Here is an 18,068-nt window from a genome sequence, read left to right as displayed (position 1 = left end):
CATTAATACTTGTTTTTTATGCTCCCCCTACCTCCCTTTGAAGAACAGGTGCTACATTGTTTTGATTATTGTATTTTTGGGGGGTCAGTAGGTCAAAGGTCAATGTTGAAGTGACTTTCATAAGAAAAAAGATATCAGCTCAATAACTAAAGAATACTTTAACTTATAGGCATCAAACTTCATAGGATGATTGTCCCCTTTTGTTTCAAGGGTCAGTAGGTCAAAGATCAAAGTCACAGTGACCTTCAGATTGAAAATGGTATTCGGTCAGATAGTGAAGAACACTACAATTGCGAAACTTCTTAAATAATTGTCTGTGGTCAGTAGATGAACTATTGTTATGTGGGTCAGTAGGTCAAGTTCACAGTGATTTTGAGACTGAAAACTGTTTCAGCTCAGTAACTATAGAACACTTGGGCCTGCAGTTATCAAACTCATAGGCCGATTGTCTGTATTCATTAGATAACCCCTATTGTTTAAGGGGTCAAAGGTTTTGGTGACATTGACTTGGCAGACAGATAGGTCATGTACTGACAACAGGCATCCATCCTAAGTGATAAGAAGGTCAAGGTCACAGAGACCTTCAGACTGAAAATAGTTTCCAATCAATAACTGCAGAATTCTTTTGCCTAGGAATGCAAAACTCAAAATGTATGATGCCTATGGTCCATATAGTTTTGTGGTCAGAAGGTCAAGTTGACCTTGAGACTGAAAAATATTTCCGGTCATTAACTGAAGAATGCTTTGGACTACAATTGTCAAACTTCATTATATTTACTTATGATCATAAGCCTGCCTGCTTAGCTCAGTAGGGAGAGCATTGGTCTATGGATCGCGGAGTCATGAGTTCGATCCCCAGGCGGGGCGTATGTTCTCCATGACGATTTGATAAAAGACATTGTGTCTGAAATCATTCGTCCTCCACCTCTGATAATTCATGTGGGGAAGTTGGCTTTTACTTGCTGAGAACAGGTTTGTACTGGTACAGAATCCAGGAACACTGGTTAGGTTAACTGCCTGCCGTTACATGACTGAAATACTGTTGAAAAACGGTGTTAAACCCAAAACAAACAATTTATTTATTTATTTGGGTTTTACGACGCACCAACACAGTATAGGTTATATGGCACCAAACAGGACTACAAATTTTGGTTCCACATCTCATTTACATCGAAATAAAAACATGAGGTATGGAATCAAACTTTGCATACCTGCTGGAATCACAGAGTTACTGCAAAACCAAGTGTTAAGACCCTATTAGTCACCTCTTACGATCATGCAAGGGTAAGGCAGTGGTTCCAATTCTTTTCATACACAGATCGTCCCAGAACCACATGGGGCCAAAACAAACATTAATGACCCCTCTTGTATATGGGGTCAAAAGTTCAATTTTCAAGGTTACAGCATACAAAATTTCATTGCCAGTTGCCTCAGACAGGCCATCTTGGGGAACTTACATTTTACAAATAGCTCTTTTACGAAGTGGTAATCAAATGAATTCTGTCTAATATACCGGTAGATGTATATTGTATATTGCTATCTGTTTTAATAAAATAATTTAGAGTTTTATACAGCTTATGTAACTTTGAAAAGGAAAAAAACAGACCTTATATCAAAGGTATCAGTGGTGTTTAAGTGGGCAAAATGAGCTTGTTTTTACTATGAAAATATTCAACATGCTATTCGCTTATTAAATTAGTTTTGTACTAAAACCAAAGAGGAACTAAAGTACATAGAAGTGAAATATCTGTGTTCTTACCTTTAAAAAATATCCTGTATGAAAGCCTTTTGAAAATTCTGTGTTGTAGGCAAGTAGTACAACACACAAAAATTGTCTTGAACTGAGGGCCTTGTTAACATGTACATTGACCAAGGTGGCTTATAAAAGAATTCGCCAGATCAACGTGTCATTTGATATTTAGCATGATAACTATGGATGAATGCATTCTTTACAAATAAATTAATATTGGCAATGTTGATTACTTATTAAATTTCCAATTGTTATGTATGTGTGTGTTCGGGTTTAACGTCTTTTTCAGTCATATAAACGGCAATATCTACTGTTATGTCTCACTTTAAAGAAGGTGTGTATTTTGCTCATATTCGGTCCGTCATTATGCCAGTCAGTATACCATTTGGTTTCAGATAATTTACTAGAGAATGCTGGTCATCACAATAGGTAAATTTCACAGGATGATCGCCTGTGGTAAGTAGAAGACCCCTATATTTTATGGGTCAGAAGGTCAAGGCTCAAGGTCAAAGTTTCCTAAAGCCTGAAAACCCTTATTAACTAAAGAACATTGTCCTGCGGTCTTCAAACTTCATAGGGTGATTACCAAAGTCCAGTATGTCCTCTACTGTTTTTGGGGTCTCTGCATCACAGGTCAAGGTTACAGTGACCTCAAGAGAGAGAATATAGTTACCCCAGTCAGTAGGTAAAGAATGCTTTTGCCTACAGTTATTTGACTTTATCAGACTGCCTGTGGTTAGTACATTGCCCGTTTTGTGTTGGGGTCGGTAGGTCAAATTCATAGTGACCTGGAGACTGAAAATGGGACAGGCAATCGTGTTGGTGAGGCAGGTGTACATGTTTTACAAACACCTCTTTTTGAATTATTTGCTGAAGGCCAGTGCATAGTTTTATTAGCTCACCTTGTCAGTACTGTGTGATGTCACCTAAGTGCACGCTATTTTAGACAAAGTTTTACCCTAGGTAAAGACAGGAATATTTATTCCTGGCACGTGCTCGGACAAATGTATACTTTCGTCACAAGGTAGGCAAGAAATACCAGTAGTTTTCTTCTCTAACAGGAAATATTATACAGTAAAACTTCATGAAATTTGGTCAGAATGATTGCCTCGATGACATCTAGGTCAAGTTCGAATATTGGGTCAAAAACTAGGTCACTAGGTCAAATCAAAGAAAAACCTTGTGTATACAATAGGGACTGCATTTTACACCTCATCTTCATGAAATTTGATCAGAATGTTTGCCTGGATGAAATCTAGGTCAAATTTAAATATGGGTCATCTGGGGTCAAAAACTATATCACCTGGTCAAATCAAAGAAAGACCATGTGTATGCAATAGGGGCTGCATTTTACACTGGATATTCATAAAATTTAGTCAGAATGGTTGCTGAATAAATTAACTTCTACTGCCTCAGGAACTTTCGACACCTGGAGAATATCATGATTCTCTTTCAAAGATGCTCTCTATCTAGCCTGTTAAAGCCCTGAATCTCAGGTGGGCTAGCTAGGGCCAACACAGCCCTCTTGTTTGACTTCTGTGATAATTTAATAGCTTACTTTTGTGATAAGGCTGTTGAATAGTAGAGAGTTGCTGTCCTGCAACAGCTCCTCTATGTGGCTATATGGAAAACTTGAAAGGGGCCAAGTGCCCAAATCTGAACAAATTTAAGAGGACCTTACAATGATGCTACAGACCAAGTCTGATGAATGTACATTAAGTGAAGAAATGAGAAGAAATCATCTCATAAGACAGAGAAAAGATCATATCATAAGATTTTGTATTTATGAGAAAATTATCTCTTAACTAGAGATGCTTTTGAGAAAAGCGCATGTCTCCCACAATTGTCTGTTCATCTAAATAGTAAGTTAGTCTTTATATACTGTTTACTTAGAGCACATGCGCATGCACTTTTAAAAGTAGTATAGGGTTCCTTTTGAGGTCAAAAATGCACAAGAAATCAGAGCGTTTTTTGGTAATTCAAGGGCTATAATTCCAAAGTGCCTTATCCGATTTGGCTCATTATCGAACTTGACCGAGCACTTATTGACACACATATTTTGTTCAAGTTTGGTGAAGATCGGATGAGAAATGTTTGACTTAAAGTGCGGACAAGCTTTGTGACAGACACACAGACTGGAGTAAATCAATATGTCCCCCACCCCACTGTGTGGTGGGAGACATAATTATGAGAAATGTTCAAACCCCTGTGACCTTGACCATCAATCCTAAACTTAATAGGGGTCATCTACTGACCCAGGCCAATTGTCCTATACAATCTGAAGGGTCTATATCATACATCATTCAAAGTTCAGACCCCTGTAGCCTAGACCTTTAAAAACCATAGGTATCATCAGTTCCCTAGCCCATTTACCATAATTAGGTTGTTTGAAGATTGCAGGTCAGTGTTTTTAAGTTATTGACTGGAAATTCTTTTGTAAGCTCATACCACTGTGACTTTGACTGCAAAATTGTTTATAGTAGTCATCTACTGAACAAGACCAATGAGCTTGTGAAGTTTGAAGGGTCTGTGTCCTCAAGTTATTGATTCAAAACCAATGTTCAGGTCAATGTGACCTTGACCTTTGACTTATTGCACCCCCCCCCCCCACTCCCATCACTGTTGGGGTCATTTACATTTCCTTGAAACTACACAATATTTTCTTGATAGTTTGAAACCTTTTCTTATTACAAGATCATTATGAGAAAAGTCAGCTGTGAAGCCGAGATGGGAGATCTATAGGCCGGCATGGCCTTCTTGTTACTATTTCTACTTCTTTTACAAACATGACTGGGACACGTTATGGTCTTAATTAGCTGCTATCTGACCAGAGCATGTATGTTAAAACTGCTATCTGACCAGTGCATGCGTGTTAAAACTGCTATCTGACCAGTGCATGCATGTTAAAACTGCTATCTGACCAGTGCATGTATGTTAAAACTGCTATCTGACCAGTGCATGTATGTTAAAACTGCTATCTGACCAGTGCATGCATGTTAAAACTGCTATCTGACCAGTGCATGTATGTTAAAACTGCTATCTGACCAGTGCATGCATGTTGTAGAACCAGGTTCAAATACAAGGGATCCAAGTGAGATACCCTAACACTGCTAATTGACACCGAGTCGGTTCTTTAACATACTTTGTGTAAAGCACCCATCTTTCCTTGGAAGAACCAGTACTGGCCTTTTAGTTGTATGTAAATTAAAAAACTTCCAGTGCCCCTGGCAGGTTTTCGAATCAAGACCTCCACAATCAAGGGTGTTATAACTAAACTATCAGGTCACCCATCTAATCTATATTGACCTAACATGAATACTCTTATTGAACAAGATTATATCATGTTCTTAACAACAACAGTAAGCAAGGTAAGTGATATTTAGACTGATTTTCAACAAGGCCAAAATACAACTTTAGATAAAATTTTATTTGCAAATACATCACTTTAAAGAGATATGTGGGAAAAGGTAAAGTATTTGCATAATATAAATGTATCAAGTGAAGTTAACAAAGATATTAACCTTTAAATATTATTCTAGTTTAGGTCAGTCAAATCTTGGATTGTGGAAAAAAGTGATTTACTGGTATTACGACACATTATATTATGCAAATCTCGAAAGTCTTGTACTGTACAAATCAACAAGAGCTGTCCGTAAGACAGCCAATGCTTGACTATTCGAACTGTCCCAGAAGCAGGAAAATGTTACCCTAAATGTTAAAATAGCTTTAGAGTTTCATTCCAGTATCTGCATTAGTTTTGAAGATAGTAACTTGCATGCAAAACTTTTAACAAGAAGTTTTATGTTCAAAAGGGGACATAATTTGACCAAAATGCATGTCAGAGTTATGGGACCTGGTGCAATCAACTAGTTCTATAACCCCAAAGGCACATGTGAAGTTTCAATTTAATAACTGCATTTGTTCTGCAAATAGTAACTTAATTGCACACAAAACTTTAACCAGAATTTTCTAAGTCTAAAAAGGGGCATAATTTGCCCAAAATACATGTCAGAGTTATGGGACTTGACCCAGTGAGGTTGGTAATTGATCTAGAAAAATAAATAAGTTTCAAATATATATGGCTTTAAGTAATAGCTGTATGTACTTGCATGCAAAACTTTAACCAAGATTTTCTAAGTCCAAAAGGGGGCATAATTTGGCCAAAATGCATGTCAGAGTTATGGGACTTGATGCTATCAGCTAGTTTTACAACCCCGAAGACATGTGTGAAGTTTCAATTCAATATCTGCATTAGTTTTGGAGATAGTAACTTGCATGTAAAACTTGAACCTGGATTTTCTAAGTCCAAAAGCGGGCATAATTTGCCCAAAATACATGTCAGAGTTATGGGACTTGACCCAGTGAGGTTGGTAATTGATCTAGAAAAAGAAAAAATAAGTTTCAAATCTATATGCCTTTTAGTAATAGCTGTATGTACCTGCACGCAAAACTTTAACCAGGATTTTCTAAGTCCAAAAGGGGGCATAATTTGGCCAAAATGCAGGTCAGAGTTATGAGACTTGATGCTATCAACTAGATTTATAACCCCAAAGACGCCAGGGTGAGTAGAATAGCTAGACTATTCTTCGAATAGAATAGTCGAGCTAAAAACAATGCTACTACCATATTTAAAACAAGAGGACCAAATGGTCCTAGGTCGCTCCCCTGAGAACAGCTAGAACAAGGTACTTCTTTGATTTGACCGGTTGACCTATTTTTTTTTACCCAAGATGACCCATATTTGAACCCGACCTTGATTTTATCAAAACAATCCGCAGGATCAAATTTCAAGAATATCCAGTCTAAAGTGCAGCCCCTAACGCTTACACAAGGTAATTCTTTGATTTGACCCGGTGACCAAGTTTTTGACCCAAGATGACCCATATTTGAACCTGCCCTAGATTGCATCAAAAGAAACATTTTGATCTAATTTAATGAATATCCTGCTTAAAATGTGACCCCTTTTGCATAGGCAAGGTATTTCTTTGATTTGACCACTGAGGTGACCTAGTTTTTGACCTAACATGATCCATATTTGAACTCGACCTAGTAGGCATAGGAAATAGAGATCAATATAATTGCACCTTTACTAATCCTACCAGGTGTTCTGTATTACAAAAAGTGGATCTATCGTGACATTTTGATACAAGCAAAACTGTATTATCTGCACTATTATTTACCTACTGGTACTTCGTTTTATTATTGGCTTGTTAAAAGTTAATTTTTTACCATATGTAAGTTGACAGAATCATAGGAACCATGTTTTGAGGGGTAAATCAAACACAAATGAATAAATCCTTAATGATTTTGTTGTGCAAAAAAGTATGATATTGTGTTTAAAACAGTTTTCATTTTCCACTCAAGTGTGTAATTGCAAGGGAAGTAAACTAATAGATCTCTACTTATAAGTACTAGCCTAAGGCAAGAGTTGTCATTCTTTGTGGATCACAACTTTAAATTAACTAGAATGTGTCTGTAGGACACAGGGTGTGCCCCCCACTGGTACATTTGTCACAAATAAGTGGCAATAATTCAAATGTTTGCAGTCTTAATGGGGTATAGCCTCAACAAACATTTTATGAAAAGGATTCATTATTCTAGGCGCTATACTTTTTGAGCTGTGAGCATCACAAACAAAAAATCCACTATTTTGGCTATTTCAAGGGCCATAACTCAGTAATAAGAGCTAAGGTTCTCAAGAAGAATGCCAAGTGTGCAAGGTCACATCACGATAAAGACTCCAGCAAGGTTTCCTGAATTTACATCAAATATTTTTTGAGCTAGATATATAATTAGGTGAAAAAGTGCATTTTTTTACTATTTCAGGGGCCATAACTTTAAAAATAAGGGGTGAAGCCAGACAAAAAATTAGGAGGTGTGCAAGTTTATATCATGATAAAGACTTATGCGAGTTTTCAACCATTTATATTAAATACTTTTTGAGCTAGGTGTGTCACAAGGTGAAAATGTACATTTTTGACTATTTCAGGGGCCATAACTCTAAAAATAGGGGGCGGACCCAAATGAAAAATAGGAGGTGCACAAGTTCATATCATGATTAAGACTCATGCAAGGTTTCATGAATCTATATCAAATACTTTTTGAGCTAGGCATGTCAGAAGGTGAAAATGTGCATTTTTGACTACTTCAGGGGCCATAACTCTGAAATTGGGGGCAGACCCAAATGAAAAATAGGAGGTGCGCATGTTCATATCATGATTAAGACTCATGCAAGGTTTCATGAATCTATATCAAATACTTTCTGAGCTAGGCATGTCACAAGGTGAAAATGTGTATTTTTGACTATTTCAGGGGCCATAACTCTGAAAATAGGGGTTGAAGCCACATGAAAAATAGGAGGTGCGCAAGTTCATATCATGATTAAGACTCATGCAAGGTTTCATGAATCTATATCAAATACTTTTTGAGCTAGGCATGTCATAAGGTGAAAATGTGCATTTTTGACTATTTCAGGGGCCATAACTCTGAAAATAGAGGGCGGAGCCAGATGAAAAATAGGAGGTGCGCAAGTTCATATCATGATTAAGACTCATGCAAGGTTTCATGAATCTATATCAAATACTTTTTGAGCTAGGCGTGTCACAAGGTCAAAATGTGCATTTTTGACTATTTCAGGGGACATAACTCTGAAAATAGGGGGTGGAGCCAGACGAAAAATAGGAGGTGCGCAAGTTCATATCATGATAAAGACTCACGCAAGGTTTCATCAATTTATATCAAATACTTTTCGAGCTAGGCGCGTCACGAACTTCGGACGGACGCACGGACAGACGGACGGACGCACGGACAAGAGCAAATCTATATGCCCCCACCACTCATGGGGGGGGGGCACAAAAATTAAAACTTCTGTTATTGATAATAACAAAACTATCATAAACTCCACATTTGTGAAATCATTTTTGGTTATTTCAAGGACTTGGAAATTACTTTCTAGACTTTATTTAATGTAATATTATCATTGAAAATTTTAGGGCCTATCTCTAGACCTAGCTTTCATCAAGACAAACATTCTGATCAAATTTCATGAAGATCCACTGAAAAATGCAGCCCCTATTGCATACACAAGGTTTTTCTTCGATTTGACCGGGTGACCTAGTTTTTTTACTCCAGATGACCCATATTCGAACTTGACCTAGATTTCATCCAAACAAAACATTCTGATCAAAGTTCATGAAGATCCGGTATAAAATGCAGCCCCTATTGCATACACAAGGTTTTTCTTTGATTTGACCTGGTAACCTAGTTTTTGAACCAGATGACCCATATTCGAACTTGACCTAGATTTCATCCAGGCAAATAATGTGATCAAATTTCATGAAGATCACTTGTAAAATGCAGTCCCTATTGCAAACATAAGGTTTTTCTTTGATTTTAACCTAGCGACCTAGTTTTTGACTCCAAATTACCCATATTCGAACTCAACCTAGATTTCATCAAGACAAACATTCTGATCAAATATCATGAATATCCAGTGTAAAATGCAGCCCCTATTGCATACACACGGTTTTACTTTGCTTTGACCGTGTGACCTAGTTTTTGACCCCAGATTACCCATATTCGAACTTGACCTAGATTTCATCAAGGCAACCATTCTGACTAAATTTTATGAATATACAGTGTAGAATGCAGCCCCTATTGCATATACAAGGTTTTTCTTTGATTTGACTGGGTGACCTAGTTTTTGAACCCAGATGACCTATGTTGGAACTTGACCTAGATTTCATCCGAACAAACATTCTGATCAAAGTTCATGAAGATCCGGTATAAAATGCAGTCCCTATTGCATACAAAAGGTTTTTCTTTGATTTTACCTAGTGACCTAGTTTTTGAACCCAGAATACCCATATTCGAACCTGACCTAGATTTCATCAAGGCAATCATTCTGACCAAAATCCATGAAGATCAATTGAAAAATACAGCCTCTATCACATACACAAGCTAAATGCTGACAGACAACGGACATAAAGCGATCACAATAACTCACCTGAGCAATGCTCAGGTGAGCTAAAAATGTATAACAACAAAAACTTTGAACAAACTGTAACTCTGTTTCAGTGCAAATTCTCTAACCTTTGAGCAATTCACACTTAGTGCAAAATATGAAATTATACTCCAACGTTCCCATATATTCTCTTAATTTCAAGAAAATACTGTAATTGTGATTCAGTGTTTTTTTCTCTAACTTCATGAAGAAAACTGCAATTTTATTTGAACGCTATCTCTCTAATCTCCCTGGAAATACTGTGTGTTTCGATGTTACTAATGTGAGCAAATACTGTAATTGTGTTTCAGTGCCACTTTACTAAACTTAAGAAATACTGTAACTATATTTAAATTCTACTTCTTTAAACTTCATGACATACTGTAATTATGTACAATTATGAATCTCAAGTAAATACTGTTATTGTGTTTCAATGCTACTATTCTAAACCTGATGAAAATACTGTAATTGTGTTTCAATGCTACTATTCTAAACCTGATGAAAATACTGTAATTGTGTTTCAATGCTACTATTCTAAACCTGATGAAAATACTGTTATTGTGTTTCAATGCTACTATTCTAAACCTGATGAAAATACTGTAATTGTGTTTCAATGCTACTATTCTAAACCTGATGAAAATACTGTAATTGTGTTTCAATGCTACCACTCTAAACCTGATGAAAATACTGTAAGTGCGTTTCAATGCTACCACTCTAAACCTGATGAAAATACTGTAATTGCGTTTCAATGCTACCACTCTAAACCTGATGAAAATACTGTAATTGCATTTCAATGCTACTATTCTAAACTTGACGAAAAAGCAGTAATTGCATTTTAATGCTACTACTCTAAACCTGATGAAAATTCTGTAATCGTATATCAAAGCTACTACTCTAAACCCTATGAAAATTCTGTAATTGTATATCAAAGCTACATGTACTACTCTAAACCCCATTAGAATTCTGCAATTGTATTTCAATGCTACTACTCTAAACTCCATGAAAATAATGTAAAATATATTTCAACGTTACTACTCTAAACCCGATGGAAATACTGTAATTGTATTTCAATGCTACTACTCCAAACCCCATGAAAATACTGTACAAGAGGGTCATGATGACCCTGAATCGCTCACCTGAGTAATATGAGCCACATGTTTAAAATGGCAAACTGATGCTAAAATATTAGAAAGTAGTCACATTCATGGTCACTGAAAGTCAGTTTTAAAATCGGTGTGCAAAACTGTACATGTCATCCAAATTTCAAGGCTGTATCTTAAAAAACAAGAAAGTAGGTCAGTAGGTCAAGGTCACAGTCAAGTCACCCCTAATTGCTTAGGGTCATCAGGTAATTATAATTAAACAGTCTAGGAAATATGATCTGATAATTTCTGAAGTATTTATTCCCATATAACTCATATAACAAGTGAACCCAGGGCAGAGCCTCTTTTCACCCCAAGGGGCATAATTTGAACAATCTTGTTAGAGATCCACTAGGCAATAGGGCTGTCATTGATTGGGTCTTAGGCATATCGGCGATACCAATATATCGGAAGACAAATATCAACGATACATCGATATACTGATTATTAACTTAGATTAACAACCTATTTGTTCATGTGCATGCTATATACCTTCTTGTTAATTTATTTCTACTTATATTGCCTGCTTTTCATATTACTGTTTGATTACATTGTATTTGTATTTATGTATTTCTACTATTCCCCATACAGGTAGTGCTGACTAGTGGGAAACGACTGCTACAGCACAAGTTTAGACATTACTTTTTTGACAACTTCCGTTACTTAGGGCAAATTTTTGCAGGCAGAAAGTTGTTTCAAAAGGTCTGAGTGTTTATCTGGACGTTTTTTTTTTTCTATTTGTAAAATATCGATTTTTAAAAATGGGAATTGATAATCGATCGACCAAAAAATATCGTTGATACATCGATATCGCTTCTATCAATGACAGCCCTACTAGGCAATGCAACATACCAAAATTTATATCAAAAGCCTAAGCCTTGCAGTTTCAGGCAAGAAGATTTTTAAAGTTTTTTCCTATATACATGTTGTAAGTCTATGTAAAACTTTAGACCCACCGTGGCAGGGCCTCTTTTCACCCTATAGTGTTATAATTTGAACAATTTTGGTACCAAATATCAAAGGCTTAGGCCTTGAACTTTCAGACAAGGAGATTTTTTTCCCCCTATATAAATCTATGTTAATTTTGGGACACCCAGGGCAGGGCCTCTTTTCACCCCAGGGGCAGAATTTGAACAATTTTGGTAGAGGACCACAAGGCAATGCAACATACCAAATATCAAAAGTCTAAGCCCTGCAGATTCAGGCAAGAAGATTCTTAAAGTTTTTTCCTATAGTTTGGTGTAATTCTGCCCAGTGGTTTTCAAGAGGATTTTTTTAGAAAATGTTGACGGATGGACGACAGACATCGAGCGGTCACAAAAGCTCACCATGAGCCTTTGGCTCAGGTGAGCTAAAAATATATTTCAATGTTACTACTCTAAACCCAATGAAAATTCTGTAATTGTATTTCAATGTTACTGCTCTGAACTCCATGAAAATACTGCAATTACATTTCCATGTTACTACTCTAAACCAAATTATATTTAAATGCTACATCTCCATAATACAATGCCAATACTTTAACTGTGTTTCAATGCTACTTCTCCCAAAATTTAAGGAAATATTGTAATAATGTTTCAATGCCAAGTACTTCCTTAAAGTAATTGATCACATTTAGCAAACATTTTATGAAATCTTTCACTTTTCTTACACTGGTATTCTGTTGCATGTAATAGACCAATTACATAGCGCTAGATCTCCGTTTGAAATCTATATTTTACTGATATTTGCAAAATTTTGAAATTACATCTCTTCAAAGTATTTTAAAATCTGAACTAATGTATTCTTTCTTGAGTTTTAATGCCAAACCAACAAAATTATAGGTCATACGGTGTTTCTCTAGCTTTTTATGGTAGAGGAATACCAGAATCTAATGCTTGAAATGGCACCTAGGTAGAACCAACGACCTTCCACAGGCCAGCTGTATGACTTGAATGACTTCCTCACATAAAAGAATTCTGCACCTTTAGCAAGGTTTCAACCACAAATTCATTACTTAACTGAAATCAGATTACCGTATTTTGGTGTGTATTGGTCGCGGTAATGTATAGTCCGCATCTAATTTTTGCTCTGGAAATGGTCGGAAAATTTAACTTCTAACGTATTAGTCGCAGTTAAATTTCAGATTTTTTCCCCAGCAATATTTAATATTTACCGGCAAAAAAGTTATGGCGGCGGCCATATTGATGCCGCGGACTGAATTATTATCAGAACCTGATTGGTGGAAATCGGACAGTGTTGTTTTCGTTCCCAACCATTTCGTACCAACAGTAGTATCGGTAACAGATTATATCAAAGAAAAGCGGCTTTTTGACACTAACTGGCAGCAGACGGTTTGCGTTTACATTCTGTTATCATGCAAGTTTAAGTGTGAATTGTTTGCACAGCAATTATTACACCTTTCCATGTCATGTAATTAACCGCGTTCTTTTGATTCTGAGTAAAAAGATTAATAAAATATCTCTTTTTGGATTTTTTTCTTTTATTTAAAAATCAAAAGTAAAAAATTATCTTTCAAGTTTTTTAATACGCTAAGAATTAGTATAAACAATGTTTGGAATGGAGGACGGATCTGTCCGGATTTTATCCAACCCGGAGTACATGTCAATGGCGTCCAGTAAAACGAAAGTAGAAACAAACGTAATTCAGACTGCAAAAACATCTTTGAATTAAAGTCATTCGTAATTTTAATAGTCTGTATGGGTTATTTACGATATATTTTATTGAAAGTAACCGCTATTGGTTGAAAAGCCGCCGATATTGATATTTTTTATCCATTTTGTTGGTTCGTAACAGATGCACGTAATTTTGCGAGAGCTACGGTCAGAAAATTGGCCCGAAAAAAAAAAACTGCTGGCAATGTTCTGTCGTATAGGTCGCAGGAACTTTTTCAGGCAGCAGAATGGGTAGAAAAAGTGCGACCTATACACACCAAAATACGGTAACCACATTTAAAGCTCACCAGATGGAAATACTGTAACTGTGTTTCAATGCTAGCGCTCTTAACTTCATACAAATACCATTTAAATATCAGGTTTCAGTGAAAATTCTGTAAACTTAATGGTAATACTTTTAACAAGTTTCAATGCTACAACAAATACTGAAATCGAGTTTTTATAGTACTTTTCTTAACCTCATGCAAACACTTTTATTGAATTTCAAGGCTACTTCTCTAAACCACAAGGTAATACTGTAACTGTGTTTCAATACTACTACATGTACTCTTAACCTTGTGCAAATGTTTTTCAATGTTCCTTTTTCAAAACCAAGTTCAAACTGCACTTCCATCAAAAGCTCAAAACAAGTACTTTCTACAATAAAAACATTTTTACTGGTTCCAGTTTACTAATAAATTCCTTCCCCATTTTTGCTTGGCAAACACATTTCACATTTGTGAATGGTAGTGGAATCTTATCAATTCTTCTTATTTCAGTTTTATTTTCTTCATCACTCTCTTCTCCAAATTCACTGTTTGTATTGTTGTCAGCATTTCTGTCTTCATCCACACTGCTTTCAGTATTTTTGCCTTCATCTACTTCAGCATTTGTATCTTCAGTTCCATCTTCTTTAAAAAATTTGTCACCTGTAACATTCTGTTCAACATTTTCATCCAAATTTGCATTTCCTTTTTCACTTACTTCTCCAACTGAAATATATTTCAAGTTGCATGTGTAGTCAGAGTTTCCATAAAAGTACCACAGGCCACTTCCACCTCCATGATACAGCTTTCCCTCATGTGGTTCATCTTCACAAGGATCTTGAGATTCTGGATTAGGCTTTGAAACTCCTTCTCTGAAAACAATTTTTTTCGATAGGAATTTATATTCAGCAATAATCTCACAAGTGTCTTTCTCAAAATGATGGATTATTAAGAAGCAGTCCTCCTTTTCAACAATATACAGGTCATGGAATGGGTACTTCAGCTGGTCATTCGTCTCTGTCGAGAAAAAATGTGTGCTTCCATCTTTAAGGTTTACCACAAACGAAACATACTTTTCAAAAATCTCACACCCATCACCCAAGTATTCATCCAGATAAACCAGGACAAACATGTCCCCGCTTGCTTTATTTACCTGCACATGTGCTGAGCTCCTAATACCTTCATATCCTAAAAAGTCAGATTCAAACTGGTCATACTGTAATGGGTAAAGACCAGTTGTTGCTATCTTTGACAAAGATCCATTTTGTATATTCACTTTATATATCTCGAAAAAGCAACCATTTATACCAATTGGGTTATCTTCATGATAATACCTTTCATCCAATGGCTCAGCATCTGGCTTTGTAAAAACAACATACAATTCTTCATTGCAAACTGCAAATTCATTTCCAATGTCACTCAACGTTTCACCAAAACGTTGTACAGACGGCAATTTAAATTCACTCCATTCCTTTTTCTCCAAATCAAACTTCATGGCATGTTTTGAATTTTTCCTCACAAATACAAGAGTCTTATTAAGAACAAAACAGTCATTGTTCTTCCTATGAAATGGTAAGGTTTTCTTAGAACACCAGTTAGGATGACTTTCAACAGTATCAATGTGGTACCAACAATTGCTATGTTCACGGAATAAGTATATGTCATACACTGAATCTCGCACTTTTTTCTTTGTTCCTATTGATGAGGTAAATCTAACCTTAGTACCAGGACCCACCAACATTTGTTTCTTCTTCCTTTCACATAAGGTGAAAACTACATTTTCCTCATCATCTATTGGGATTTCTTTTGCCTCTTGTATCTGAAGCACTAGTCTCTTAAATTCCTTCAGAAATGAATAGGCCAAATCCTTGTCATCTTTTGTATCTCTGTAACTCAGCTTTGATTCTAACTTATGGCAACATTCTTCAAGTGACTTCATTGGAGTTTTATGGGCAGTAACAGTAAAATCTGATTCAATCTCTTGATCCAGATATTCTAAAACCTCTTTAGCTACTTCAACATGCTGGTCAGTGCAGCCTTTAGCAACCCAGTTCCCAAGAAATTCTAAAAATGACGCATTTCCACAGTTCTTGAAAAATCCAGAGTCAAGCATAGGAATTACATCTTTAGGCTTTAATACTAATGCACTGTCTTGAAAAACAATATAATCATGAAATCTCGGTTCAATTATTTTGTATGCTAAATCTTCAGCTTTTCTATAACCGTGGGTGTTAGCAAAGACGTAATATTCAACGCAGTTATTAAGAGTAACCTGTTTAATCATCCATTTCTCGCACATTGACATCAACACTTTCATTTCCAAATAGGATGCCAGTCTTGCCACTTCCCAGAAATCTTTCTTCTCACATTCTATTTTCCCACAATACATGTATTTTACGAGAACTTCTAAAATATCTATGTCTGTAACAACAGGAGACAAATCTATCTCTTTTGATTTGGAATCAGAGAAGTTACTAAGAAACAAAGTTTTAAAGTAACCACTGTGTACTGCTAACACTAACCGATGAGCATAAAGAGATCTGCATCCAACTTTCAGTGTTATATCACTCCATGTCTCATCTCTCATTCTTTCCATGTTATCCAATGTGTTTTCAAAGAAACCAAACATAGGCGTCATGAGAACCATTTTGTTCCTACCAGACATATTTGGTTGGCTGGTTGATATTACTGTACCTGTAACAGAAAATAAATCTTTCAGAAAATCATCATCTATGCCGAGACTGGCTGCACTTTTCCACCATCAATTAATTAGCACTATGGCACTAAGTTACTCAACTGATCTGAACTGTTCGGTATTAAATATATGTCATGTACACTCTGTAATGTGAAATACAACAGTAGTATTTCTTATTAAACTTGATGGACAAGAAACAGTCTTATGAAGATTTAGACAAAAATTGACTTCAAGAGTGTCAACAATGTTTTTCTATGATGTGACCTAGTGGCTTACACTCTATGTCCAGGTAATCCAGTTTTTGCAATTTTGCCACTGATGTTATCAACAAACATCATTGCCAAATGGGGCTTTTGAGTGTAAACATAGCTTAATAATACTTGAAAAAAGCATGCACAGAAAAAGTGCAAAAACAAATAAATAGGAATCAGGGATATAAATTTATTGAATATACTTGAGCACTGAGGCTGTAACAAATTCAGATTGTCAATGTCTGAACTTTTTCATATCATATAAAATTTTGTGCATTTTGAATTTTAATGATAAAATATGTTTGAATTTTAACTGTTAATTGTCATTTCAATAGATCTAACAGTGTCTGAGTGCATGTATTAATTTCATCCCAATGCTTTTTCTTCACACTGCTTATAAGTTATATGTATCACTGCAAATCTGTCATAGTTTTACATGTTAATTATCAAACTTACGAAGCTTAGAAATTGTCATAATCAGGGATCATCCTACAAGGCGATTTGAGCGATATCGTCGCTGTAAAGTCGGCCACTTCGCCTAATAGCATTCTCCCGTGTTCTATAAATAGAACATACAGCAGGTATACCATAATGCAATGCGCGAATTGCGGACAAGGGAGCGTTTTCTATATATTACGAATCATATTCAGCTTTACTATGGTTTAGATCTTGCCTGTCAAACAGGTATCAGAGGGTCAGTGTTTCAGGGAAACTATCAAAACTGGGTCATATTCAATCTGGGGTGCCTCAGGGATCAGTCCTGGGACCCCTACTCTTTGTGATGTATATCAATGACCTACCAAATGAATTAAAAGACATATTCACAGACATGTTTGCGGACGACACCACAATAACTGCAGCAGGTAAAACAAACATTGAAGTACAAAATACTCTTCAAAATTCTCTAAACAGAATCCTTACTTGGTGTCAGAACAACTCCATGTCTCTTAATGCAAAAACGACAAAGGCAATGGCAATACAAACAACAAATAAACAAAAGTCAATAGCTCTATTCAACTCTATCTTGGAAAAAATAGAATTTTCTGACTCGGAAAGCCTTCTGGGAGTACAAGCTGACCAGGGTCTCAACTGGAAAGAACAAGTACACAAAGTACTAAAAAAATGCGACTCTAAACTATATCTCTTGCAGCGTATAAAATGTTTCTTAGACTTGCCTGTGCGAAAAATGTTTTTTAATGCGTACATCGTACCACATTTAGATTACTGCTGCTCTATTTGGGGTAACTGCAATGCAACAGAAATTGAAACAATTATAAAATTTCAGAAACAAGCAGCAAGAACAATTCT

The 18,068-nt window shown here is 36.0% G+C and overlaps 1 protein-coding gene across 3 annotated transcripts in view; it reads right to left on the bottom strand.

Moving 5' to 3' along the window:
- Positions 1-13,992: 13,992 nt before the first annotated feature.
- The window catches only part of LOC123525451 (uncharacterized), a 28,267-nt gene continuing 24,191 nt past the window's right edge, over positions 13,993-18,068 (bottom strand). For 2 of the 3 annotated variants that reach the window (XM_053521280.1, XM_045304509.2), the window contains exon 2: positions 13,993-16,508. In XM_053521280.1, coding sequence (XP_053377255.1) covers positions 14,206-16,508 — 2,303 coding nt within the window. In that variant the 3' untranslated portion in view covers positions 13,993-14,205. Of the gene's footprint in view, positions 16,509-16,542; positions 17,557-18,068 lie in introns of those variants that run through there. The other variant, XR_008366683.1, reaches the window with a different exon arrangement.

Source organism: Mercenaria mercenaria, chromosome 1, assembly GCF_021730395.1.
Source record: "Mercenaria mercenaria strain notata chromosome 1, MADL_Memer_1, whole genome shotgun sequence".
Classification (NCBI taxonomy): Eukaryota; Metazoa; Mollusca; class Bivalvia; order Venerida; family Veneridae; genus Mercenaria; species Mercenaria mercenaria.
This window is presented reverse-complemented; position numbering and strand designations above follow the sequence as displayed.